A 26,238-nucleotide genomic window follows, 5' to 3' on the forward strand; every position below is an offset into this window, starting at 1 on the left:
CTTGTGTTTATGCCTTTGAAATTTCTTGTGTTTTATGGCCTTTATAATCAAATTCAAATTTAGTAATTCATACTCTTAAGGGGTTTAGGTTAGATATCCTCCTTTCTGAATGTTGAGATACTGCTTCTGCGGTAACCCAATATGTAGCTGCTTTTGTGTTAATTAATATATAATTAGAACTAGCTAGATTAGGATTAGATGGATTAAATAAATAAATAAGAAAATTCCCCCGCTAATAACAAAGCAAATTTGAGGTTCATACACCGGGAATTATTTCTACCATGGGGGTGTGGATGTAGTGATTTTACAACGGGGTGAGAGTTAATGATCCAATCATAAGGTTACATTGCTGGTGGTGGAGAGATTCTCTCTTCTCCATGGGCGAAGGAAAATTTAATCCTAATTGATTTCCCAATCATTTGACAAATTTTTATTCTAATTGCATGAAGTCCAAGTAATTGGAGAAAAGTTCAAGGTGAGGAGTTACATATTATATATATATTTTTCGAAAAGACTTTGATCAGCTTAGGATAAATGAGGCAGATCACTCGCAACAAACGGTGTTATTTGGTATTTGATGGGTACCCTATAAAATAAAGGGAGGGGGAGGGGGAGGGGGGCAAAGGGTGATTAAATTGTAAGGTTTATGAACCTCACATAATTTAGGGGAATACAACTGCTTGCTCAGTTGGTTGGTGCCTTGCTAGTACAGTGCAGGCTCTTAATAGAACAATCATGGGTTCCACTTATCTCGTGTCTTCACCTTGTGCCACAAGGCACTCCCTTTACCATGAAGAGCTTGGGCAGCGACAGCTTCGGTTCAGGGACATGGGCACATATGTTCGAGGTAAAATTCTTAATCTTTATAAATTGACTCGATGACGCGTTACTATTTGACTCAGTGATACATGGTCGAAAATTCCCTTCCTGAGTCCTCATATGTGGTGATTTAAGAGGTTCTCTTTTTCTTGTGGGTGAAGGGAAACTAAAAAAAAGACGTACCGTGCACAAAGTTCCAACACTGTAGGGTTTGGGGAGGGTCATAATGTACGCAGCCTTACCCTTGTTTTTACAAAGAGACTGTTTTCAGACTTGAACCCAAGATCACTTGGTCACAATGGAGCAACTTTTACTGTTACACCAAGGCTCGCCCTCAGGTGAAGGGAAACTAGATCCATATAAATATGAATGACCGAGTTTTCCTTAAGCCATGTTGAATGGGAATCATGGGGCTTTAGTCTTTAAATGTGTATAGGAGGGTATTTTGGGAAACATACGAAAACCCTATGGGGGTAGTGAACCCTAGGATGGTGTGTGGTGAAATAAAACGTTCTTCAATATGAATGATGGAGGAAACAATAAGATTCATCACCTCATAAATTCAATAAATACCTCTCATTTATGTCCATGGATGCCTATAGTACTCTGACCAGTTAGTCTTGGATTGTTTCAAACCACTAGTTTGCACTTGGTAAATTCTACTTGTCTGAAACTTGATATGAGAAAAGGGAAACTTGAGGTCTATTTATCCCCAAAATTTTTAAATCACATCTGATTAAAGCAGATTTTTTAAGCCATCTCAGAAAAATTTAGGTTTCTACATGAAATTTAAAACTAGTTTCTTATGAATAGTGGCTTTCTATTTATCCACTCTACAAAGGGTTTCCTATACAGCCCAAATATCTACAGATAAAATCTCACGTATGATCCAAATTTTATGAATAGGTAGACGTCAAAGTCCCTGACATGGTGTCATATTACTAGTTTCTTTGTAATATGCTTTTGTATAATAATTGTAAGGTTATAATTGGTTTCACAATCTTGGTTGGATACTCATTCAGGAATTCATGAACGAATTTTTGCTGTTACACCTTTAGCAGGAATGTTTCTGCTATAAGGCTGATGGCCCAGGTAGCCAAGAAAATGAGATCTTAAAGGATATTTAAGAAAATACTAAAACTTGGAAAAATTAACTATTTCATTTCTTTGACTGCCAGATGTTCCTGTTACAAGTGTAGCAGTAAATTTATTTCCGGAATTTATGATTGAGATTTTACTACCATAATTATTTTGTTTCTAATTGTATAATTTTGGTAGTTGAAAAGTGAAACAGAAGGAAATGGGCACAAACTGACATCGGCCCGAATCCAATCCGAATTGAAACCAAAAAATCCTTATTGGTTCAATTTGGTTTCCCCACTGGCCACAGCCCTTTATTAGTCTTTGAGTTTTTTCTCTCTTTTCTTCCAAAGCTTCTTTCAGTCACTCCAAATCAACAGAAATGGCTGAAACAGGAAAAGAGGTGGAGGAATCCCAACTCTCACCAACCAAAGAGCTCGATGCCGGAGCTCTCTTCGTCCTCAAATCCAGAGGTAAAGCTATCCAGAGTCCTGACTGATTTAATTTGAAGAGAGTGAAAAATTTTTGTTTCTGTTGGGTAACTTTGAAGATACAATTCCAGGATCATGGATGCACTGTGGGTACCATCTAACGACGGCGATTGTGGGTCCGCCGGTTCTGAGTCTACCGTTTATGTTTGTGATGCTGGGGTGGGTCGCCGGAGTTTTCTGCTTAACGATTGGAGCTTTGGTGACCTTCTATTCCTACAACCTTCTCTCATTGGTGTTGGAACACCATGAACAGCTTGGGCAGCGCCAGCTTCGGTTCAGGGACTTGGCCACCCATATTCTAGGTAAATTTATTATTTAACTCGGTTACCCTTTCCTAATTGACCCAGTGAACCAGATTCTTATAATGGTGAAATGGATAATAACGCGGCCGAGTCAAACGGTATTACCGTAGTCATTACACTATCGAATCGGTCTTCCAATTTTGAAGTAAAACGGTTGTTGTTAAAGATTTGAACTTGAGAACTGTTGGTTGGCTAGGCCTGTTTTTTGCCTCTTTGGAATCAGAAGCATAAGTCATGCTTCTCACTCCGAAAGCTCAGTCTTGGCTGCTTGTGCTGCTTAACCCGACAAGCTTTAGCTTACCCAAGTGTATTTTTTCATGTGAATTACATGTAATAGGATTTTATTAGAAGTCACCAAATAGGCATCCCGGGCATGGTTTGTAATATCGGTATATGGGTAAATCCATCCGATTCGGTCCAATTTAGGGTGACTCATATCGATATTGGTCGAGACTGAATCCTTATCCGAATACCAATACTTTAAATCCTGATCCTGAGTTAGGGTGTCTATCGGGTGGTTTGGTTTTTTTGGTTTCGGTGTGAGTTTCAGGGAAATCGAAACCAAACCAATAAGGAATTTTCAGTGTTGATTCGGGTTGGACGGGTTTGGTTCGGTTTGGTTTCAAACCTGGATATAGGCTGGTTTTGGGTAGAAGTTTTTAGGGTTTGTGGGTTGTTTTTAGTGTTTGGTTCTATTCGGTTCTATCAGGCTGGTCAATCGGTGGCCCTTTTAGCCCGAACTGAGCCAAATCGAACTATGCTCTAACCCGTAAAATGAAGGCAAACCAATAAGGACTTGGTTCGGACCGGGCTTGATCGATTTGGTCCGAGTCAATTTTATCGGTTCGATTTAGGCTTTGACACCCTTAATCATCAGGGTTTTTTTTTTTAAATTTAAATTGGGATGAAAATCATTAGGGGGTTATTTACAAATGTTTAAGGTCTTTTCTATGAATGTAAGTTTGGCCCGACAATTAACCAAAAAAAAAAGTTTGGCCGGATAAACCCACCCAACCAAGTGTCTAGGCTAGATTTTTCAGCCCACAAGCGGGATAGGGGTGAGATTTCCAAGCCCAAGGGTTTGATCCTTTATATATAAATATGTAGTATATTGGATTAAAATCCTCTGCAATTCTTATATCTTGCGGTGCCTTGCAGTTTGGGCTTGGGAGCTTGACAAGTGGAAGATGCTCTATCCAACAGTGTGAGCTCGATTGACCCAATTTTTTTTTCCTTTCATGTCGAGCTCAGCAGCGTTGAATGTCGCATCTTCCACGTGTCAAGCCCCAAGACCCAAATTGCAAGGCACCACCCAAGGCAATGCTTATTCGGTTCACTATTCGGTTTGTGCCAACTTTTTACATCATCAACAACAAAAATCCCCTTATTTGTTACGGCCATTATCCATCAAACTTTTTCAAACATTGATTAACTAAATCATTAAAAAAGAACGTGATTTATTCAACTTCTTATTCAGTTTGAAAATGGATAATTCGGTTTAGAAACCAATACCAAACCGATTTATTTCAATTTAATTTTAAACAGCCGGTTTCGGTTTTGAATTTTAAATTAACTTTCAAATCAATACTCAATTATATATAACCCAAGTATATTAGCATTTTTTCTTCTAATGTTTATTTGGTAGCAAAAGATAAACACTAGCTTTGTTTACTAAAATTCTTCAATTCTAGAAATTCAGCCCAATTCGGTATATTACAGTTTAAATAAGAGGAGTTTTTAATTTAGATATTTTTTGTTTGATTTTAAATCTATGCACACAAGACTCAAAATGAACGTTCATTTACAACTAAGATTCAATATCCTACTTTGTAGCTCATTTCAAGGCTTTTCTAATAGCCAACCTACTATTATTGGGAAAATGTTTCCTTGTTGGACCTTTTGAGAGTATGCACTCCAACCAGTAAGCTACCAGCTAAACGACCAAGCGGTTGTTTGCCATATCATTGTTGAATTTCATAGTATAAGGGGGAAATACAACTTTACACAGCTTCTTTGAGAGAGGGTTCCCTAAATGGTCCACCCATCATTTTGCCACATTGACAGATAATGTAGTTGTTTCAGATAAAGCGGATCGTCTAAATTAGCCACATCAAATTTCATACTAACTTTCGGCAAAATGCTCATCATGTTTATATCCATGTAGGCCTATAGTACTCCGACCAATATTATAGACTCTCCCATAATCTTAGATTTTGTAATCACTACTTGATTGAAACTTGATATATGAGAGTGAACCTTGAGGTCTACCTATCCATAAAATATTAAGACCCTATTTAATTAGGGTTCCAAATTAACCTGTAGTGCATGCTTTCGACGATCCGTGGTGAACAGTGGCTACTCATGCAGTCTCTGGGCCTTGAGGAGGAAAGGGTGGGTGCGTATGCGAATGCCAATCTACCACATGACATCATTTTTTGGCCATATAGAAAAAATCTAGATTTTTACATGCAATTTACAACTATCATTTTATGTATAATGGCTTCCTATGCAACCAATCTAGTAAGGGCTTCTTGTGCATCCCAAATATTTATCACATAACAGCTCAAACAGGGCCCAAAATTTATAAGGGAAAAAGGAACTTGTGGGGGAGTGTGCGGAGGGGGCGAAATCACTAACCTGGGCCCCCATGAAAGATGGAAAACCCGCCTTCCATGATGCTTCCGTGTGTGCTCTCATTGCCCCCGGCACGTGTGCAAGGGCCATGCTCCCCCCCAACCCCACCCCCACTACCCCCATCCTTAGAGAACTCTTTCCAAATTTACAAGTAGGTAAATCCCAATCTCCCCTATCTGACATATGACAAAATAGAGATACAAAAATCCAGGACTACAATAAGGGTACATGTCAATGTAGTGATGATGCATGTTAATGAGAATTTGGCTCTACAAGCTGATACGTAGCTAATTAAGATATTAACTGCTCTGTCCAAAGGTTAGAAGTACCACATCATCCTTTCATATGGCAAAATAAGGTGGGCTACACAAAGGTCATTTTATGGTTTTTAAATTTTTTATTTTTATATTGTACACCTAAGTTGGAGGATAGTGTCTATATTAATGTTAAGGGGCATTTTTGCTTTGTGACCCTTAAAAGAAAGCTATCCTTATTTTGTGTATTCCATTATCTAATCTTCCAGGATCAAGGTGGAGCCGGTATTATGTGGGCCCACTTCAGTTCACATATTGCTATGCTACAACTAGTGTTTGCATTCTTCTTGGTGGACAGAGTCTTAAGGTGAGTGGTAAAAATCTGCCCAACCCAATTAATATTTTTACCCTAATACTGATATAGAGAAAATTGAAAATATATTGAGAAAATCTCTAATAGGAATAGATTCTAAGCCTAGGATATATTCTTAAGCAAGAAAATAGAATGTGTTCTAGACTCAGAATCTATTTTAAGAAAGTATTCGAAACACAACCTTAGATAAAGATTATCAAATTTTAGAATGGAGAAACTTGAGATTTAATTCAATTTGCTAACTTCAGAAGAGAAAAAAAATGTCTAGTAGATTTATGTTTTTCCTGGCTGGGATATGAATAAAATCCGCTCCAAGTCCCCCATGGTACAATGTGGTGCAGTTCGGGGTGGAGAGGTTGGCACCTGGCATGTGCGACTTCCAACGGTCCAAGCTGCACTGTCCCATTTTTTTTATTTTTTCTTCCCAAACTCGACACCGTAGGATGTCGCGCCTGCCAGATGTCGACATCTCCACCCCAAACTGCACCGCATTGTACCACTTTGATCAAATAATTTCAACTAGAATGGTGACACAATTGAGACTCTGTGCGTGTGTGTTTTTCTTTAGCCATCATAAATATTAACTCTAAATGATTATTCTCAAGCAATTTACTTGCTCTCCACCATAGATGAGAAGATGAAGCTTTATGAATTTGTCATAATCTTTGGAGGCCTGATGCTGATTTTGGCTCAAATCCCATCTTTCCACTCCTTGAGACACATCAATTTTATTTCATTATTTCTTTATCTTGCTTTTAGCACTTGTGCTGTTGTTGGTTCCATCTACATTGGTAAGAATTTCTGATATGGACTTTGATGTGTAACTAGAATCTACTTAAGATGACAATTAGCTTATCAAAAGTCTCTTCTTTTTCCATTTTTGCAGGAAAATCTAAAAATACAACACACAAGAACTATTCAGTGAATGGTCAAGGTGTAAATCAAATGTATGGTATCTTTAATGCCATTTCCATCACTGCTACTACTTATGGGAATGGAATTCTACCTGAAATACAGGTTTAATTCCTTAAGCCATTAATTTTAAATTTCAAAGTCACACTTTAATTTCATAAGCACATTAGAAATGGATATAATTTACAATTTGGATACTCTATGGCCGGGTAGGTAGCGGCTATTGTGCTGTCTACACCCAGATAGGGGCGTGAACCCCAACCAGGGTGCTTGGGCAGTGGGTAGGGCGGTCATTTTGCCCCTATCTGGGTGTAGGAAGTACAATGACCGCTACCTGCCCGGACGTAGAGGATCAAAATCCTATAATTTATCAAAATGATTACAGTTCTCTACATTACCTTCAAGTTGTTTACAGGCAACCATAGCCCCTCCAGTTAAGGGGAAGATGTTCAAAGGATTGTGTGTCAGTTATGCAGTAATAGCAGCAACTTTCTTCAGTGTTGGTATCTCAGGGTATTGGGCATTTGGTAATCTAGCTCAATCATCTATTCTCAGCAACTTCATAGTTGATGGAAACCCTTTAGTTCCCAAGTGGTTTATTTTGGTGTCCAATGTCATCGCTCTTCTGCAAGTATCAGCCATAACTGTGGTATGTAGACGTCGAAACAAAATCATTTTCTATGCTATAACTTCGTCATACTACCACATTTGTGTTATTGGTGAAGCCTAATCTTAGTCCAGAAAATGTTGTGGTGATTCTTTGACGGGCCGTTTTACTTTTGAAACATGCCAGAATGACCAAAAAAGTGCATACTTAAGCGCCATGGGCATTTACCCTTATAGAGCTCGTCGAGAGCTTCGATTTGATATGTATTTCGATCTATTTTGCTTCAGGTTTGAATCACGTGGATTTCAAAAAAAGGGGGGTGGGGCAGTTTTGTACTTTTTGGGGTTAGAGTTTTACTATACAATGTTGTTATCTCTTTGAGAGATGTGAGATAAAGGTTGTATTTTGCTTCAGAGACCAGTGGATTCGTACTATCTCTTGGCCATGAACGTAGCATTCCTTCTTGGGGGTGAACCATGTAAATCATATCTTGTGCGTGTGTGTGTCTTTTTCTCTTTGCATGTTCTTCTGTAAATCGCCATTCTATGCGTTGTTTTCTCAACAATTCGTAGGTTTTTAACTACTTGACTAAGCATTGGTTCTTTTGGGCAGGTTTATTTGCAACCAACAAATGAGATTTTTGAACAGAAATTTGCAAATCCAAAGAGCCATCAATTTTCAATCCGCAACATCATGCCAAGGTTAGTTTCTCGGTCTTTTTCAGTGGTTGTGGCTACAATAATCGCTGCCATGTTTCCATTCTTTGGAGACATTATGGCCTTCATTGGAGCATTTGGGTGCATTCCATTGGACTTTGTTTTACCAATGATTTTTTATAATGTGACATTTCAACCATCCAAAAGGGATCTCATCTTTTGGATAAACACATTCATCGCTGTAATCTTCTCTGCATTGGTGGTGTTGGGAGCAATTTCATCTGTCCGGCAAATAATTCTTGATTCCAACACTTATCACTTGTTTGCTAATATGTGAAGACACTGACACTGATATGCGCAACCTTAATTAAATAATGCGATATGGTCATCTATTTAAAATTTATTTAAATTTGCATAGTTTGTTTGCTAGTGATCGAGTTTGAGACTTTGCCACCAATATGAATAATTTTATTACTAGATTGAGGCTTTGTCAAAGCAATCACTCTTTTAGAGTTTTATCAAAATTTGAAATGGTTCTTTAAGAAGTTATCCTTAGGCTTTGCTAGCTAGTTGCAAGTAAACCGAAGTGAAATTAGTTGTGGAAAGAAGAATGGAAGTTTTGTAATCATGATTGTATGATCTACCTAAAATTATATTTGTAATTATATTTTTCAGATGTAATCTTTATTTTACTTCTCAAAATAAAGGAATTTTATTTAAAAAATTAAGGTAAAATTTAGTAATTAAAATTGGAATGTTTTGGACTTAGACCAGATTTGATATGATTTCTATTTTAGTTTCGGATTGATTTCGTGAAATAGTCAACAAATAGATTTTTGGTCAAGAAATTGAAATGTTTTGGTTGCATAAGTCTAAAATATTTCAAGAATAAGAAATCTATTTGGTAGTTCAAATTTTTGACAATAAATTTTCTATATTTCTTTGGGAGAGGGTGCTGGTGGTTGAAGGGGCGGAGCTGAGAGTGAGGGTGGTAGTGGTGGCGGTGGGGGCAGGGCCGAGAACGGGTGGTGGTGGTCGTGGGGTGGTGTGATGGCATGGTGGTGGGGTGGTGGCCAATGACGATGGTGGTGGGGGTGGCAGTAGCGGATGGTGGTGAGGTTGTGGTGGTTGCAGGGTTGTGGTGATGGCATGGTGCTGGTGAGACCACTAGGAGAACAAGAACTGTGGTGTTATATTTTTAACATGAAAATACTACTTTACCTATCAAATAAATCATGTGCTCATTAAAGATCGAGTAAAAGTGAAATCAATTTCAATTTTAAATTGAAACAACTCTTCGGCTGTTTCAGAGTTCTATTCAATCTGATTTCTATTTCTTTGAAATAAGGTGTAAAATCAAACCAAATAATTTTTGAAATATAAATCACCCCATTAAATTGAAATAAAAATCATATCAAATCAGGCTATATTAATTATACAATCACTGAGGTAATATGATTACAAAAGTATATACTTTAATATTGATTTGATTTCACTTCCCTTCTTTTCCCTTTATTTCCCTCACAATTAGACAGGGCCTTCATGTGCAATATAAAAGTGCAAATTTTTGTAGGTATCAGTTGAGTATTTTGCTTTGCCAAATTACACAAAGGGTACAGACAAATTAATATGAAGAATATATTACTATTCTATTTTATGATGAGGCTGGATCTTGGAAGAGCAGAAAACACCTCACAAAAGAAAGCTTCTTCCTGTTTTAATAGCTAAAGAGTAACTCTTCAATGCTAAATACAAGCTTTAGTTTCTTGCACAAAGTGGTATGAAGGGTTTCGCGTATTATCCTAATGCCTATCACGTGGAAGATCATGGAGATCACAATTTTTTTAAAGTTGGATACAAGGTCCCCTACTAGCATGTCAAGTTTCTAGTGTGAAAGAGTTGACCGAACATGTGACAAAATGAACATGTCAAAATCCATGAAAAACTTGAAAGTTTTGAAAAGAAGTTGAAAATGAAAGGTTGGCTAAAACAATACAACAGAAGCTTCAAAACATAAGAGGCATTGTGGTTGAGTTTGATTGTAAAATTAGAAATATGGTCAATCTAGACCATTTCATATTTATCCAACAACGTACCCAGGTGAATCTCGGCTTTATTTGGTTGCAAGTAAAGGGAAGTGATACTACTTTTGAAAAAAACAAAATTTTTTTTTGTAAATATGATTGTATAAACTACTTAAAACTCTTGTCATATTTGGTAATTACACATTTCACATGTAAAATCTATTTTACTTCTAAAATCAAAGGAATTCGATTGCAACGTAAAATTAAGTAATCATATATGGCATGTTTTGGAGTTAATTACATTGCAAAATAATGATTTCAAAATTCTCAATGACAAATAATCTGCATTCGAACATATTGGGGAAATTTCGGGATAAATAATCATCATACATCATATTTTTTCCCTTATGGGTATTTCGATCATTTTGCATAGACGATTTGTGAACGTGTCGAGGAGTATGGAAAACTCTCTCAAATCCATAGAGAAAGGTCTCCATGCCTTGAAAGAAGCTCATCATTGTCAGAGTGATTTCTGCGATGACAAAATCAGGTGTTTACAGCAAACCGATTCCTAGTGATCGTTAGTTTTACAACAGTTGTACAGTAGTAATTGACTGCTCACCGGTACATCAGCTGGTGAACAACTAATACTGTGCACGAGCCGGTTTGCGTAAGGACCTCTCAAAAGGTTTGTAGCCAGTTGCTACCGGCGAGCTAATTCAAGCGACGGATTGTCCTCAGGCCTTCTCAAGTAAGATCAGTTAGTTTCTAACCGACGAGCTGGATGGATCAACCGATTGTTGATGAAGCCAGATTCTTAGAAGTAATTGTTAATAACTTCTAAGGTATCCTATGTGTCCTAATGTTGAGAATCACCTTGTCATGAAAAACAAGATGTACAAATTACAAATACAAATTCCTAAACACAAGAAATCATCTGCACTCGGTAGAGTACGTCCCTTGATGATGCCACATGATGCCATTGAAACAAACTCTCAAATCACTCTTGATCCAATGTTGTGTTTAGACTTGGTGTTGATGTAGTAGATCAATTATAATAACACTAAACAAATTTTTTTTTGGGGTAAAAGATTCCAAAAAAGATTAATAATAACACATAATAGTATAACTTGATGTAAATACTCCTCGCAGGTTCCCTGTCCGATCAGGTTCGTAGGTTCCTCTCATAGGGGATTGAAAATGACGACCTCACCACCTGCCCAAACACACTACCCGAGTGGGGTGAGGTCGTCATTTTCATCCTCCCTATTTGAGAAATCTACGAACTTTACCGAACAGGAAACCTGAGAGGAGAAAAATTCCAAAAATATGAACTTCCAGAAGTGAATGCAATCTCGTACATACTTCTTAATTACACACGCGATGTCATGTGTAAAACCAAATTTTTTTTGGGTACTCTGTACGTAATCATGACCCTCTTAAACGGGGAAATGGAAAAATCAGTGACAAGTCTGATGTAACTTGCCACTGTTACAACTAGAAAAACCCATGAAGTATCTTTCTTTTTCAGTGCTTATTTGAGTTGTGAATTCGCTTAAGCAACTTAAGTCATAAAATTTTGTCGAACAATTTGGATCCTCTACTGTTGATTTGCCTAACAGTGACAGTATCGTGCTATCAAGACACAATAAGGCGGGTAATGATCGCCTTACCCCTGTCAGAACGCCTTAATCTAATGTGGGTAAGGCGATCATTTTCTACCTTACTGTGTCTCGACAGCACGATCCTGCAGGCTCAGTTGACTAGTCAGACTCTGCACTTCTTCTCTTTCTTACGCCATTACCCGCTGAAATTGGCAACCTCTGTCCATATTATATATCTTTCTCCCCACAGGTCACTTCCGTTTATTAGTCATTGAACTCTCTCAGTCTTTCTATCAAATAACAAAAACACTTTTTCTTCCAAATCTGCAACAGAAATGACTGAAACTGGAAAAGAAGAGGAATCCCAACTCGCCCCAACCAGAGAGCTCGATGCTGGAGCTCTCTTTGTTCTCAAATCCCGAGGTAATTAAAGCACACCACAGTGATTTAGAGATGGAGAGAGAAGAGAGAGAGGGAGTACTTTTTCTGTTTGGTAACTTTTGAAGGAAGTGATTGCAGGAACATGGATGCACTGTGGGTACCATCTAACGACGGCGATTGTGGGTCCACCCGTCCTGAGTCTACTCTTTACGGTAGCGATGGTGGGCTGGACCGCCGGAATTTTCTGCTTAATGGTTGGAGTTGTTGTGACTTTCTATTCCTACAACCTTCTCTCACTTGTGTTGAAACACTATGCAGAGCTTGGGCAGCGCCAGCTTCGGTTTAGAGACATGGCCAAGCATATTCTAGGTAATTACATACTACAACCCTCAATTCTCCTAGGAATAATTACCACCTCCAATTCTTCCAATTCCTCTATTAAGGGGAGTGGACCCCACTTTGAATAGTGTTTTCAGGCAGGAGGTAGGGTGGTCATTTTTGCCCCCATGTGAGGAATTGGAGGAACTGAAAAAGGGCAACGAATTAGAGGGGATAACGATTCCCATACCCAGACACAGTGGGGCGTGAGGGCAAATGAAAGGTGAAAATCCCGTCCCATGATGCTTCTACATGCTCTCATTGGTAGTGTATGTGTAAGGGTTATGCTCTCCCATAAAGAACGTTTATCCTTACTAGAGGAAAAAAACATTATTTGGTCGCATGGCTCTTACCTTTGATATAAAAGCATGTAAAAGTAATAAAGTATCATACTACCCCATGGAAATATGGGAACGACACTCAAAACAATGCTTATTCACACTTCCATTAGCCAACGTACGTGCATGTGCTAGCTTAATAGACTCAAATAGCGATCTCATTTCCTTAATTTTTTTCAAGCTCAGATCAGGTCCATGTACATGGTCCGACCTTGGGACCTGATCCGCTCCCACATGGAATCCATTGCTCCTTTTGTGGGCCCCTTGGATTCCATATGGGCATAGATCAGGTGTTGATGCCAATTTGAAATCCATAAAGGTAAAATACAAAAACCTAAGAGGATATTTATGAACCCAAACGGAAAAAGGATTATTCCACGTTTGCGCCTACGATTGGGGGCAGCACAAACGGTTCCAGCCAAATTTTTTCACTCCAAGGCTGTTTCAATGTTGGACCACGTACATGGACCTGATCTGTGCTCATCTTTCTACCATTTAACTCGGTAACCCCTTGGTATTTGACTCAGTGAATCAATCAATTTCATGCGTCAATATCAACATGAGTTGATCCAGACGATCGGTTCAGTCTTTCCAACTTGGAAATTGACAGTTGTAGTTTAATGGTTTAATTACAATATGGGTTCCTTATAATTAAACTACAACTGTCAATTTCCAAGTGAATTGACCGTTGTAGTTTAATGGTTATATTATAAGGAACCTATATTGTAATTAAACACGTGTTGCAGTGTGTTGGTTCTTTCGAGTATTTGCTGTCAAGACCTGATTGGTCTTGGACAGTAGAGACTTGGGAGCATTTGATTTTTTTCTTTTCTTTATTGTTGTTTTTCTTAAATTATTTTGGTTAAGATTGCAGAAGCTGCCAAAATGATAGATTTGATTTAAGATATTAATTTAGAATCTGCGGATAAGGAAGGTTTCTAGTGTCCTCGTGATTTTGTTGTTAAAGATTTCAAATCAAAACCCTTTGGTATGGTTAGACCTATTATTTGCCTCTTTAGAAATTGAGCTTTCTAAAGCTCAGTCTCTGTTACCAAAAAAAAAAAAAAAAAGCTCAGTCGTATATAGGGAATCAATATGAGTTTTATTGAATCATATTTCAGATTGAACCCTTTGCAACATCGAATTCAAACCGGATTGCATTGAAACCGATTAAACACCGAACCACTTAGAAAACTGAACCAAAATTGAACCCAAATCAATATAATCTGATAACAACTGAAATTAATCCGAATTTCTTAAAAAAAAATAAAAAACAGTTTTTCCATACTTGTGAATATATTTACATGGTAAACTGAACCCAAACCCAAACCCTTTGCAAACTCATAAGAGAAATCGATCAGAAATCAAAACCATACCAAACACCCACAAAAATAGATACCTCAGGTACCTTTTTTATGTTTTTTGTTTTCTTGAAATGAAAATCCTTATATAGGGATGTGATGTACAAATGTTTAAAGAGTCTTTTCCCTATCAAAGATGCTAATCTCATAGCTGAGCAAAAATGTTAGCACGATCGATCCAATAATCTGTTAAATGGGGTTTTATTGTTGTCACAATGGTCTGTGCGATTTCTAAACATAACGATGAACAATTTGTGAGATTGTTTCGGTAAGGTAGCAAAACTGCAAAGCTACTTTCCTTTTATGGCAAAAGGGTATTTTTCACATAAGTGTCTCTTTGATGATCCACATAATTTTGCTAATGTGGAAGTGACCAACAATTTGATGCATTAATAAACATGGCAGGCCATGCATGTATGTAAGGGAATTTGTATCCTCTCAATTACACTGTCTGTACATGACGTCAAGTACATCTAATAGAGGGAGGTGGACCCCACTTCGGGTAGTGTGTTCGGACAGGGGGTACGATAGTCATTTCTGCCTTCTCTGTTAGATGTACTTGACGTCAAGTACGGGCAGTATAATTGAGAGGATAAAGATCCTATGTAAGGCGGGGTATATTGAATGTGTTTGCAAAAAGGACAAATGGTCTATTTCGATGTTGATTGTCTATTCAATGGTCAAAATTATCACAACATCTTGCCAAGTGGTAGAACTAGGTGGACCGTCAAGGGAGGCTACCTTGTCGGCGTTGTGTGAAAGAATATTTGCTCTATCTTTATTGAATATCATGTAATAGGGAGTGTTTCAGGCAAAAACTATCGTTTTCCTCACGAATGATCCACGAGACCCGAAACAGAGAGAGTAAGGTGCTAGAGTTGGTCTTTGGAGGGACTCTCCGACGATCAAGTCAGTAGATCAGAATGAGTAATGGGAAACTAAAGAGTCATTCAAGTCCTTTACCTCACAGTCGGGGGATGGTATTTATAGGGTTCATGGTATAGATCCCTAGATGAACAAGTCAATCAAACTTCTGGCAGGAATAGGATCCCTGGATTTGATGGGCTGTTTCCTTTCTTTCTTGAGATTCTGGTGATGTGCGTGAGTCATAATAGGAATATAATAGGAGTTACCAATTGTGGCTGATATCCAGTTGGATTTGTTTCCTTTTTTGTGGAGAGTCCCGGTGAGCACGTGGTTGTATTTTCACGTGTTTATTTGGGCATGTTACATGGCGCATGTTCATTAGCGGTGGATAATTGTTCATACGAGGGAGAAAAAAAAAAAAAAAAAACTTTATACGGCACCATTTTAGAGAGACTTCCCTACATGGTCCACCATCAATAACTGTTTCAACTAATAGATAAAGTTGGCATCATCTAGATTAATTATGTCAAATTTCATACCCAAATTTAATAAAATACTTCTCATGTATGTCTATGGATGCCTACAATACTCTGGTCATTATCATAGACTCTCCCATGGTCTTAGATCTAGTTCATACTTTGCATAAACCTGACATGTGAGGCGGAAATCTTGAAGTCTTCCTATATATCCACAAATAATTAGGGCTCTATCTGATCTATCACATGGCATATTTTTCTGAGCCATTTAGGAAAAATCTAGATTTCTACATGAAATTTATAACTATCTATGAATAGGGTTCCTATGCAGCCCAAATATCTACCACATGACAGCTCATATAAGACCCAAAATTTTTGAATAGGGTCCATTACACACATGTCAAATTTCAACTCAAATAGAATTGATATATGACAAAATAGAGAAAAAAAATCCAAGACTACCAAGAGAGTGCATGTCTACATGGATGGATGTAGAAAGGTACGCATTGGGTTGAATTACGCTCTAAAATATGAGGCATGATTAATCAAGGTAATAACTGCTCTATCCAATGGTTAAAATTACCACACCATCCTTTCACATGAAAAATTGAGGTGGATCGCTGAGGAAGCTCTTCCCAAGTGGGCTGCACAAAGATCATTTTAATATTTTACAAGTAGGAAGATGGAGCCTACATTAATCTCAGGGGGGAATTTTTGCTTTGACCTTTAAAGAAAGCAGTCCTAATTTTGTGTATAACATTGTTTAATCTGTCAGGATCAAAGTGGGGCCGGTATTATGTGGCGGGCAGAGCCTTAGGGTGAGTGGTATTCCTCCCTCCATGCCCCAATTAGTATTTTTCACCCTAACATTGGCATTAGAGAAAATTGAGAATACATATTGAGATCCATGTGAGGATAGGCCTCAAGATCATAATACACTGAAGTGGATATATGATAAAGATTATTGACTATTGGAGTGTTGGGAAAATTGAGATTTAATTCAATTTGCAAGGGTTTGTTGAAACATTTTAAGGGATTTTTCATTATCTAGTTCTGGGTGAGCTTGCAATGATAAGGGTGTCTCAAACCCTGCTCATGGAGGGTGTTCAGAATATCCCACATTGACTAACTCTAAGGAGCTTGGATGACTTTAAATATTTTTGTATAACTCTTTCCCTAAAATAAAAGGCAGCATGTGAGGGGGAGGGGAATGTTAAAGAAAATATCCCACATTGACTAACTCTGGGACCTTGGATGACTATACATACTAGGAGAATGGATCAGCTGCACGTACCAACAGGTGAACGTACATGTAAGAGCCAATCACATTTTAATTTTGCTTTCATAAATACCCCTTCTCCCCTTGTAAATGACAAAAAGAGGACAGGTAGTTGGCTCTCACATGTACGTTCACCTCTTGGTACATTCAGAGGAACTGAACTCATACTAGTTGACATTCTCTTTGTGGTGTGTGTATGTGCTTTTATTCGTCAAAAATATTAACTCTAAATGATTATTGTCAGGCAATTTACGTACTCTCGACCACAAATGAGAAGATGAAGCTTTATGAATTTGTAGTAATTTTTGGAGGCCTGATTCTGATTTTGGCTCAAATCCCATCTTTCCACTCCCTGAGGCACATCAATCTTGTTTCATTAATTCTTTATCTTGCTTATAGCCTTTGTATAGCCTTTGTACAGTTGTTGGTTCAATCTACATTGGTAAGAAGCTATGATCTCAATATTGAGGTTTAATTAGAATCTACTTAAGATGACAAACTTATCAAAGGTCTTTACCATTCTCTTTTTGCAGGAAAATCTAAAAACACAACACACAAGAACTATTCTGTGAATGGTCATGGTGTAAATCAAATGTATGCCATCTTTAATGCCATCTCGATCACTGTTACTACATATGGGAATGGAATCCTACCTGAAATACAGGTTTTAATTCCTTAATCCATTTCAAATTTTAAAGTCGCATAATATTCTAACTTTATAAGCATATCAAATTGTTAGAAGTTTTCTATGTGGGTATAATTAATTACTGGGTTAGTCAGTTCGTGAGAGTCTACACATAAATCGGTTCAATTTATCACACATTGAGATAGGCCAATCCAATTCACTGTGAAACTGAGTTTAGAATTGCAACAATATTATATATACTTATTAGCCGTTTTCTACGTTTCTGTATGAGATAGGACTTTAATCTAGAACCCATGGATTTGATCTAACACAAATTTCTCAAAACCAATTCAATAATTTATGTCATGAGAAACCCCCTAAAATATTGTTCTTGATAGATCCTATAGAGAGTGTTTGGTTACAAAGAAAGTAAATAGAGAAAAAATTACTTTCTAACAAGGAGTTACCTTCCACACATTTGGTTGTCTTGGTAGCTACTTTCAACTTGAAAAGTAATTAAACCCCAAAAGTGAATACATTAGACTACAATACCTTCAAATTGTTTGCAGGCAACCATAGCTCCTCCAGTCATGGGGAAGATGTTCAAAGGATTATGTGTATGTTATGCAGTAATAGTAACAACTTTCTTCAGTGTTGCTATCTCGGGGTACTGGGCATTTGGAAATCAAGCTCAATCAACTATTCTCAGCAATTTCACAGTTGATGGAAACCCTTTAGTTCCCAAGTGGTTTATTTTGATATCCAACATCTTCACTCTTCTGCAAGTATCAGCCGCAACTGTCGTAAGTTGACATCGAAACAAAATTACTCTATGTATTTTAGCTTTTTTTAGCTTATTACCACATTTGTAGATTGTTTCAGGGTAATACACGTTACCCCCTGGTTTTCAAATGAAACTCAAATCACCCCTGATTTTTGAAAATAATCAAATCACCCCTTGTATTAGACCCCAATATGACAAATTAGTCCCTACCGTTAGTTTTATGCTGTTAAGTGATGATGTCAGCCACTTAATTAAATTTAAATTCTTAAACTACCCTTGACATCCAAACATAGATTTTGAAGGGTAGTATTGTAAATTTAATTCTAATGTTTTAGTACAAGGGTAAAATAGTTCTTTCACACCAATAACTAACAACAGACTAACACCGTTATTGTAGAGGGGGACGGATGAGTATTTTCAAAAATCAGGGGATAATTTGAGTTTTGTTTGAAAACCAGGGGATAATGTGTAATTTACCCATTTTTTAACTATTTGACTAAGCATTCGCTATTTTTGAGCAGATTTATTTGCAACCAACAAATGAGATTTTTGAGCAGAAATTTGCAGGTCCAAAGAGCCATCAATTTTCAATCCGCAATATCATGCCAAGGTTAGTTTCAAGGTCTTTTTCAGTGGTTGTGGCTACAATCATCGCTGCCATATTTCCATTCTTTGGAGATATTATGGCCCTCATTGGAGCATTTGGGTGCATTCCATTGGACTTTGTTTTACCAATGATTTTTTATAATGTGACATTTCAACCATCCAAAAGGGATCTCATCTTCTGGATAAACACATTCATCGCTGTAATATTCTCTGCATTGGTGGTGTTGGGAGCAATTTCATCTGCTCGGCAAATAATTCTTGATTCCAATACTTACCATTTGTTTGCTAATGTGTAAAGAAAAAAAAAGTTTGAAGTTTACCTTACCATATTTGTACTTTCTTGTATGCACTGCATTGTTGCAATATAGGGAAGTGAAATTAGTTTTGAAAAGAAGATCGAATGGAAGTTTTGTAATCATGATTCTATAATCTAAACTCTTACCATATTTGTAATTATAATTTTCCGATGTAATCTTTATTTTACTTTTCAACACAAAGGAGTGTAGTTGCTAAGTAACGAAATAGATGTTTTGGATTTAGTTACATAATCAGTAAGGTATTGTGATTACAAAAGTTTATATTTCAACATTGATTTGATTTCATTTTCCTTCCCGTTTCTCTCATATACCCCAGTCACATATGCCACAAATTACTGAATGAGTATCATCTATATCAAACTTGGCCTCTGTAGTCATAGATACTCTACTTATCACTGTACTCGCTATGAGTCTGTATAGGTTTCTATTTAACTGTCTCTTCATGACAAACTATAATTCTCTTAATAACTTTGAAAACTCCACCCGTTGTTGTGTACTTGCAGTCATTGGAGTCATGTTCCCCCAAATATGCAAATTTTTTCTTTAGTTTTTGAAACATGCCTCACATCTACTAAGATCCTTACTATCCCATTGAAAATCCTGATTTCGATAGTACCTATTCCAATGGTCTTTCACACCGCATCATTCCCTATTAGAACATATCCACCACTATAGAATTGGTATGTATCAAACCAATCCACTACTATATGATTGTATCTTCTCAAAATTAATTTCATTTCTCACTATTTTCCTTTATTTGCAACAAAACGAAGTCGAGATGTCACCCAGGCTATTGGATAAAGATGGAATGGTCTAGATTTACCACTTGTCCAACTTTACAATCAAATTCAACTTTATTTCAACTTCTTTTCAAAAGTTTTAATAGAAGTTTTCAAATCCATACCTTTGGATAAGATTTCTTTGACCTAACACCAGGGGCTCTTCCTGCTGGATGATTTTGATCCAATTCCTAAGACAAAATGGGAGAGGGAAGATCCTAGTTAGATCAGAACTCCCCATAATTGAACGCAAAAACGTGAGAAACAGAGAACGAGAGAGAGAGAGAGAGAGAGAGTCAAAGTCTTCTCCTCGATCTCCTGGTTCTTTCTCGCTAATATCGATTTTTTTTTTCCAAAAATTGAAGTTCTTTTGTGATGTTAAGTTGGTCTTTAGAACGAAAAAACAAGTCTGAGATGGTTTGTAAAATATGTTCTTGAGACAAAAAATTCATCAGGTTTGTACTTAAAGACCAAAAGAACGAATCGATTTGCCAAACATAATTTCCCTTTTTTTCATTCTCCGAGAACAAAAGAATATCAAAGAACATTCTTGAGACCGGTACTAAATGTAGCTTGCCATTGGTTATAAGTTAGACTTTTTTTTTTTTTTTGGTTGAAAGTTAGACTGTTTTTTCAAATGTGCCATAATGTTGAGAATCACCCTATATATTGTGCTATGAAATACAAGATGTACAAATTCCTAAACACGAGAGATCATCTACACTTGATAAAATCCCATGATGATGTCATTTAAGCTCTTGACTCACTCTTTCTTTACCCTTTCTTGTTTTTCGTTGGTAGAAGAGTCACTCTTTACTCAATGTTATGTTTAAAATTAGTGTTGATGAAATCTTCAAAAGGCTTGACATAATGCTCATGATGTAGATCAATTATAGTAACACTAAACAAGTCAATCTCATATATCTTACACACGCTATATAAACATTTAAAACCATTTTTTTGTTTTGGTTTTTTTGTCTTCACCTAACCATGAGCTTCTTAGACCGAGAAATGGGAAAATGAGTGACAAGTAAGAAGTAACTTGCCACTGTTACAACTAGAAAAACCCATGTGAGTATCTCTTTTTCTAGTCCTTGGTTGAGTTGTGAGTTGGCTTGAGTAACTTAAGTCATAAAGGCTTATCGTGAGGAGGAGTTTCTAGTTGACTAGTCAGACTCGACGGCTGCACTCTTATTCTCTTTCTTACGCCATTACTCGCTGAAATCTGCAACCTCTGTCCATATTAATTATATATCTTTCTCCCCACCTCACAGGGGATCAGTTCAATTCCCTTTATTAGTCTTTGAACTCTCTCTGTCTTTTCTTCTAAAGCTGCTTTCACTCACTCCAAATCTGCAACAGAAATGACTGAAACAAGAAAAGAAGAGGAATCCCAACTCGCTCCAAACAAAGAGCTTGATGCCGGAGCTCTCTTCGTTCTCAAATCCAGAGGTAATTAATTAAAGCATACCACAGTGATTTAGAGTTCGAGAGAGGGAGTGATTTTTCTGTTTGGTAACTTTGAAGAATTGCAGGATCATGGATACACTGTGGGTACCATCTAACGACGGCGATTGTGGGTCCGCCGGTCCTGAGTCTACCCTTTACACTAGCGATGTTGGGCTGGACCGCCGGAGTTTTCTGCGTAACGGTTGGAGCTGTTGTGACCTTCTATTCCTACAACCTTCTCTCAGTTGTGTTGGAACACTATGCAGAGCTTGGGCAGCGCCAGCTTCGGTTTAGAGACATGGCCACTCAGATTCTAGGTAATTATTTACTACAACCTTCTCTCAGTGGTTGGAGTTGTAGTGACCTCCTATTCTTACAATCTTCTCTCTGTGGTGTGGGGGGGAGTGCACCGCCCCACACCCAGACACAGAGGGAAATGGGGGCGTGAGCCGCGTCACCGCCCCACTCACTCTCAATGAAAGGTGGAAATGCCGTCCTATGATATTTCTACATACTTTCATTGACCGTGCATGTGTAGGGGCTATACTGTCCTCATAGAGAATTTTTACAATCGAGGTCGTCTACGCCGGAGCCGCGTAGAGTTTGTGGCACGTGCAATGATCGCCTTACCCCCTGTCCGGCGCCGTGCCCTAGCGGGGGGGTAATGCGGTCATTATGCACACGACACACTCTGCACCGCTCTCGCCGCTACGGGCAGCGCACCGTAGACGATCAGGATCCAAACTTTTACCCCTACTAGAGGAAAAAAATACTACTTGATCGTGTGGCCAGCATGATTCCTATCCTAAATATAGAAACATGTAAAAGTATCGAACTACCCCCATGAAACGATGAAAATGCCATCCAAGCTATATAATGCTTATTTGTGTTCCCATTAGTCAACATGCGTGTGTAGGCTCAAGAGACCTAGACAACAATCAAGTCCAATACGTGATCCGACATTGGGACCTGTTCCACTTCCATGTGGAATCCACTGCCCATGAATTCCATATGGGTATGGATCAAGTCCCAAGGTGTGGACCTGATCTGTGCTCACTCTTTTACTATTTAACTCGGTCACCCTTTAGTATTTGATCTAGTGAACCAATCAATTTCATGAGTCAATATCAACATGAGTTGATCCAGCCGATCGATTCAGTTTTTCAACTTGGAAGTTGACACTTGTAGTTTAATGGTTATATTATAAGGAGAGCCCAAATTGTAATTAAACGTGTGGTGGACCGGTGGTTCCTTTGAGTATTTGCTGTCAAGAGCAGGTTGGTGTTGGCATCTGGGATTTCGGAATAGTTATTGCTTTTTATATTTTATGAAAATTATTTTGGGGTAAGATTGCATGAGCTGCCAAAATGGTAGATTTGATTTAGAGTATCAATTTAGAATCTTGACTTTAACGTTTCTCCAGTCTGAAAAATGAAGGTTTCTAAGTGTCCTCGTGGTTTTGTTTTGTTTTGATTTTTTATGAAAAAAAATATATATTAAGCTTAAAAAGCGTTATATACAAAAAGATGATTGTTTTCCCATCCTCGTGGTTTTGTTGTTTAAGAATTTCAAATCAAAATCCTTCAGTATGGTTAGATTTACTATTTGTCTGGAAACTGAGCTTTTCGAACTAATGGAATTAGATTGAATCGATCGAAATCGGTTCAAATTTAAATTAATATAAAATTATTGAATCATATTTCAGATTGGGGCTTTGCAACATTGAATCAATTAAATCACATTGAAGCTGATAAAACACCAAATCGATCTTAGAAAACTGAACTAAAACCGGACCCAAATTGATATAAGCTGATAAGAAATGATACTAGTCCAAATTTCCTAAAAAGAAAACATAGTTTTTTCATACTTGTGAATATATTTACACGATGAACCGAACCCAAACCTGAATCGATAGTAAACTCATACGAGAAATTTGGTAAAAAATCGAAACCAAATCAAACCCAAATCAAAGATGCTAATCTCATAGCTGAGCAAAAATGTTAGCACAATCCAATAATCTGTTTAATGGGGTTTTATTGTTGTCACAATGGTCTGTGCGATTTCCAAACATAACGATGAACAAATTGTGAGATTGTTTCGGTATGGTAGCAAAACCACTTTCCTTTTGTGGCAAAAGGTTGTTTTTTTCAAAGTCTCTCCTTGATGATCCATCTAATTTTGCTAACGTGGAAGTAATCATTGCAAATAAAATCATTAAATAGAACAGGTTAGAGTCTACGGCAACTAATTACCAATTTTCAAAGCTATACTCAATTATATAACCCAAGCATTTTTGTTTCTATTCTCAATTGTTTATTTGTTTTCAATTATTTTCTGAAAGCTTGACTTTTAATAACGCCATACGGGCACACAGAGCAAGCCACCTCTGTGACTTGACAGTGGGGCATGCAAAATGATCGTCACAACTCCTAAAATCTTGAAAATGATCTGGGGACGGAGATCATTTCACGCACCCCTGTGTTAGGGTGTAAGGACGACATGGGTGGCGATCATTTCACACGTCAAATTTCAATTCAAATAGAGTTGGCATATGACAAAATAGAGATATAAAAATCCGAGACTATCAAGAGGGTGCATGTCTACATGGATTGATGTAGAAAAGTACACATTTGGTTAAATTATACTATAAAATATGAGACGCGACTAATCAAGGTAATTACTGCTCTATCCAATGGTTAAAATAGTCACGCCATCCTTTCACAAGAAAAATTGAGGTAGATCACTAAGAAAGCTCTTCCTAGGTGAACTGCATAAAGATCATTTTATGATTTTTATATTTTACAACTAAGTAATAAGATGGAGTCTACATTAATGTCAAGGGGGGCATTTTTTGCTTTGACCTTCAAAGAAAACTGTCTTAATTTTGTGCATTGTATTGTTTAATCTGTCAGGATCAAAGTGGGGCCGGTATTATGTGGGCCCACTTCAGTTCACTGTATGCTATGCTGCAGTTGCTGTTTGCATTCTTCTTGGTGGACAGAGCCTTAAGGTGAGATTTAGTTTTTTGAATGGTCTCAATTTCATAATTAGCTCTGTGTGTCTTTATCCCTAAAAAATATTAACTCTAAATGATTATTCTCAGGCAATTTATGTACTCTCCACCACAAATGAGAAGATGAAGCTTTATGAATTTGTAGTAATTTTCGGAGGCTTCATGCTGATTTTGGCTCAAATCCCATCTTTCCACTCCTTGAGGCACATCAATCTTGTTTCATTAATTCTTTATCTTGCTTATAGCCTTTGTACAGTTGTTGGTTCAATCTACATTGGTAAGAAGCTATGATCTCAATATTGAGGTTTAATTAGAATCTACTTAAGATGACAAACTTATCAAAGGTCTTTACCATTCTCTTTTGGCAGGAAAATCTAAAAACACAACACACAAGAACTATTCTGTGAATGGTCATGGTGTAAATCAAATGTATGCCATCTTTAATGCCATCTCGATCACTGCTACTACATATGGGAATGGAATCCTACCTGAAATACAGGTTTTAATTCCTTAACCCATTTCAAATTTCAAAGTCGCTTAGAAGTTATCTATGTGGGCTTAAATAATTACTGGGTTAGTTAGTTAGTGGAAGTCTACGCATAAACTAGTTTGATTCATCACACACTGAGATAGGCCAACCCAATTCACTGTAGAACTAAGTTTAGGATTGGGACAGTATTATATATACTTGTTAGAAGTTTTCTAGAATTCAGCATGGAGATAGGGTTTCAATCTAAAACCCATGGATTTGATCTAACACAAATGTCTCAAAACCAATTCAAAAATTTATGTCATGAGAAAACCCCTAAATTATTGTTCTTGATAAATCCTATAGAGTGTCTGGTTGTGATGAAAGTAAATAGGGAAAAAATTACTTTCCACACATTTGGTTTCCTTGGTAGCTACTTTCAACTTGAAAATTAATTAAACCCTAAAAGTGATTACATTAGACTACAATAACTTCAAATTGTTTGCAGGCAACCATAGCCCCTCCAGTCAAGGGGAAGATGTTCAAAGGATTATGTGTATGTTATGCAGTAATAGTAACAACTTTCTTCAGTGTTGCTATCTCGGGGTATTGGGCATTTGGCAATCAAGCTCAATCAATTATTCTCAGCAATTTCATTGTTGATGGAAACCCTTTAGTTCCCAAGTGGTTTATTTTGATGTCTAACATCTTCACTCTTCTGCAAGTATCAGCCATAACTGTGGTCAGTCGACATCGGGAAAAAAAAAATTACTCTATGTACTTTAGACAGTGTTTGGTATGTATTCTTGGAACACATTCTAGGTCAATTTTACATTCTCAGACGATAAGAAAAAACCAACTATTTTTATCATCTTAGAATACAAAATCAACCTAGAATGCATTTCAAGAATGTATACCAAACACACCACATTTGTAGATTTTTAACTACTTGACTAACCATTACCTATTTTGAGCAGGTTTATTTGCAACCAACAAATGAGATTTTTGAGCAGAAATTTGCAGATCCAAAGAGCCCTCAATTTTCAAGCCGCAACATCATGCCAAGGTTAGTTTCTAGGTCTTTTTCAGTGGTTGTGGCTACAATCATCGCTGCCATGTTTCCATTCTTTGGAGACATTATGGCCCTCATTGGAGCATTTGGGTGCATTCCATTAGACTTTGTTTTACCAATGGTTTTTTATAATGTAACATTTCAACCATCCAAAAGGGATCTCATTTTCTGGATAAACACATTCATCGCTGTCATCTTCTCTGCCTTGGTGGTGTTGGGAGCAATTTCATCTGTTCGGCAAATAATTCTTGATTCCAACACTTATCACTTGTTTGCTAATGTGTAAAG

At 37.3% G+C, this 26,238-nt stretch overlaps 3 protein-coding genes across 5 annotated transcripts; all 3 read left to right on the top strand.

Annotated features, from left to right (window-relative positions):
• Positions 1–798: 798 nt before the first annotated feature.
• On the top strand, positions 799–26,238 carry LOC122645464 (GABA transporter 1-like). Of its 3 annotated transcripts, none has more exons than XM_043838771.1 (7): positions 2,287–2,372; positions 2,462–2,692; positions 24,309–24,406; positions 24,500–24,686; positions 24,778–24,908; positions 25,387–25,620; positions 25,856–26,238. In XM_043838771.1, exons 2-7 carry the CDS (start codon positions 2,470–2,472, stop codon positions 26,234–26,236), a joined length of 1,254 nt encoding a protein of 417 aa, XP_043694706.1. In that variant the 5' UTR covers positions 2,287–2,372; positions 2,462–2,469; the 3' UTR covers positions 26,237–26,238. The 3 variants fall into 3 exon arrangements, with proteins under 3 accessions (XP_043694707.1, XP_043694706.1, XP_043694705.1); XM_043838770.1 differs by lacking the exons at positions 2,287–2,372; positions 2,462–2,692 and adding exons at positions 21,247–21,399; positions 21,483–21,713; XM_043838772.1 differs by lacking the exons at positions 2,287–2,372; positions 2,462–2,692 and adding an exon at positions 799–847.
• Positions 2,763–19,147, top strand: LOC122646136 (GABA transporter 1-like). The gene is given in 7 exon segments (XM_043839628.1): positions 2,763–2,790; positions 5,850–5,947; positions 17,081–17,221; positions 17,224–17,278; positions 17,370–17,500; positions 18,031–18,264; positions 18,767–19,147. Coding segments are annotated over 7 exon segments (1,068 nt in total).
• On the top strand, positions 6,530–8,469 carry LOC122645465 (GABA transporter 1-like). The gene is made up of 4 exons (XM_043838773.1): positions 6,530–6,744; positions 6,840–6,970; positions 7,281–7,514; positions 8,085–8,469. Exons 1-4 carry the CDS (start codon positions 6,591–6,593, stop codon positions 8,463–8,465), a joined length of 900 nt encoding a protein of 299 aa, XP_043694708.1. The 5' UTR covers positions 6,530–6,590; the 3' UTR covers positions 8,466–8,469.

This window comes from Telopea speciosissima, chromosome 11 (genome assembly GCF_018873765.1).
Source record: "Telopea speciosissima isolate NSW1024214 ecotype Mountain lineage chromosome 11, Tspe_v1, whole genome shotgun sequence".
Taxonomy (NCBI): Eukaryota; Viridiplantae; Streptophyta; class Magnoliopsida; order Proteales; family Proteaceae; genus Telopea; species Telopea speciosissima.

Coding starts and splice junctions, on each gene's coding strand:
- LOC122645464 (XM_043838770.1), top strand. CDS start 21,312: ATGACTGAAACAAGAAAAGAAGAGGAATCCCAACTCGCTCCAAACAAA. Junction 21,400..21,482: donor CTTCGTTCTCAAATCCAGAG/GTAATTAATTAA, acceptor GAAGAATTGCAG/GATCATGGATACACTGTGGG. Junction 24,687..24,777: donor TGTTGGTTCAATCTACATTG/GTAAGAAGCTAT, acceptor CTCTTTTGGCAG/GAAAATCTAAAAACACAACA.
- LOC122645465 (XM_043838773.1), top strand. CDS start 6,591: ATGAAGCTTTATGAATTTGTCATAATCTTTGGAGGCCTGATGCTGATT. Junction 6,745..6,839: donor TGTTGGTTCCATCTACATTG/GTAAGAATTTCT, acceptor CCATTTTTGCAG/GAAAATCTAAAAATACAACA. Junction 7,515..8,084: donor AAGTATCAGCCATAACTGTG/GTATGTAGACGT, acceptor TCTTTTGGGCAG/GTTTATTTGCAACCAACAAA.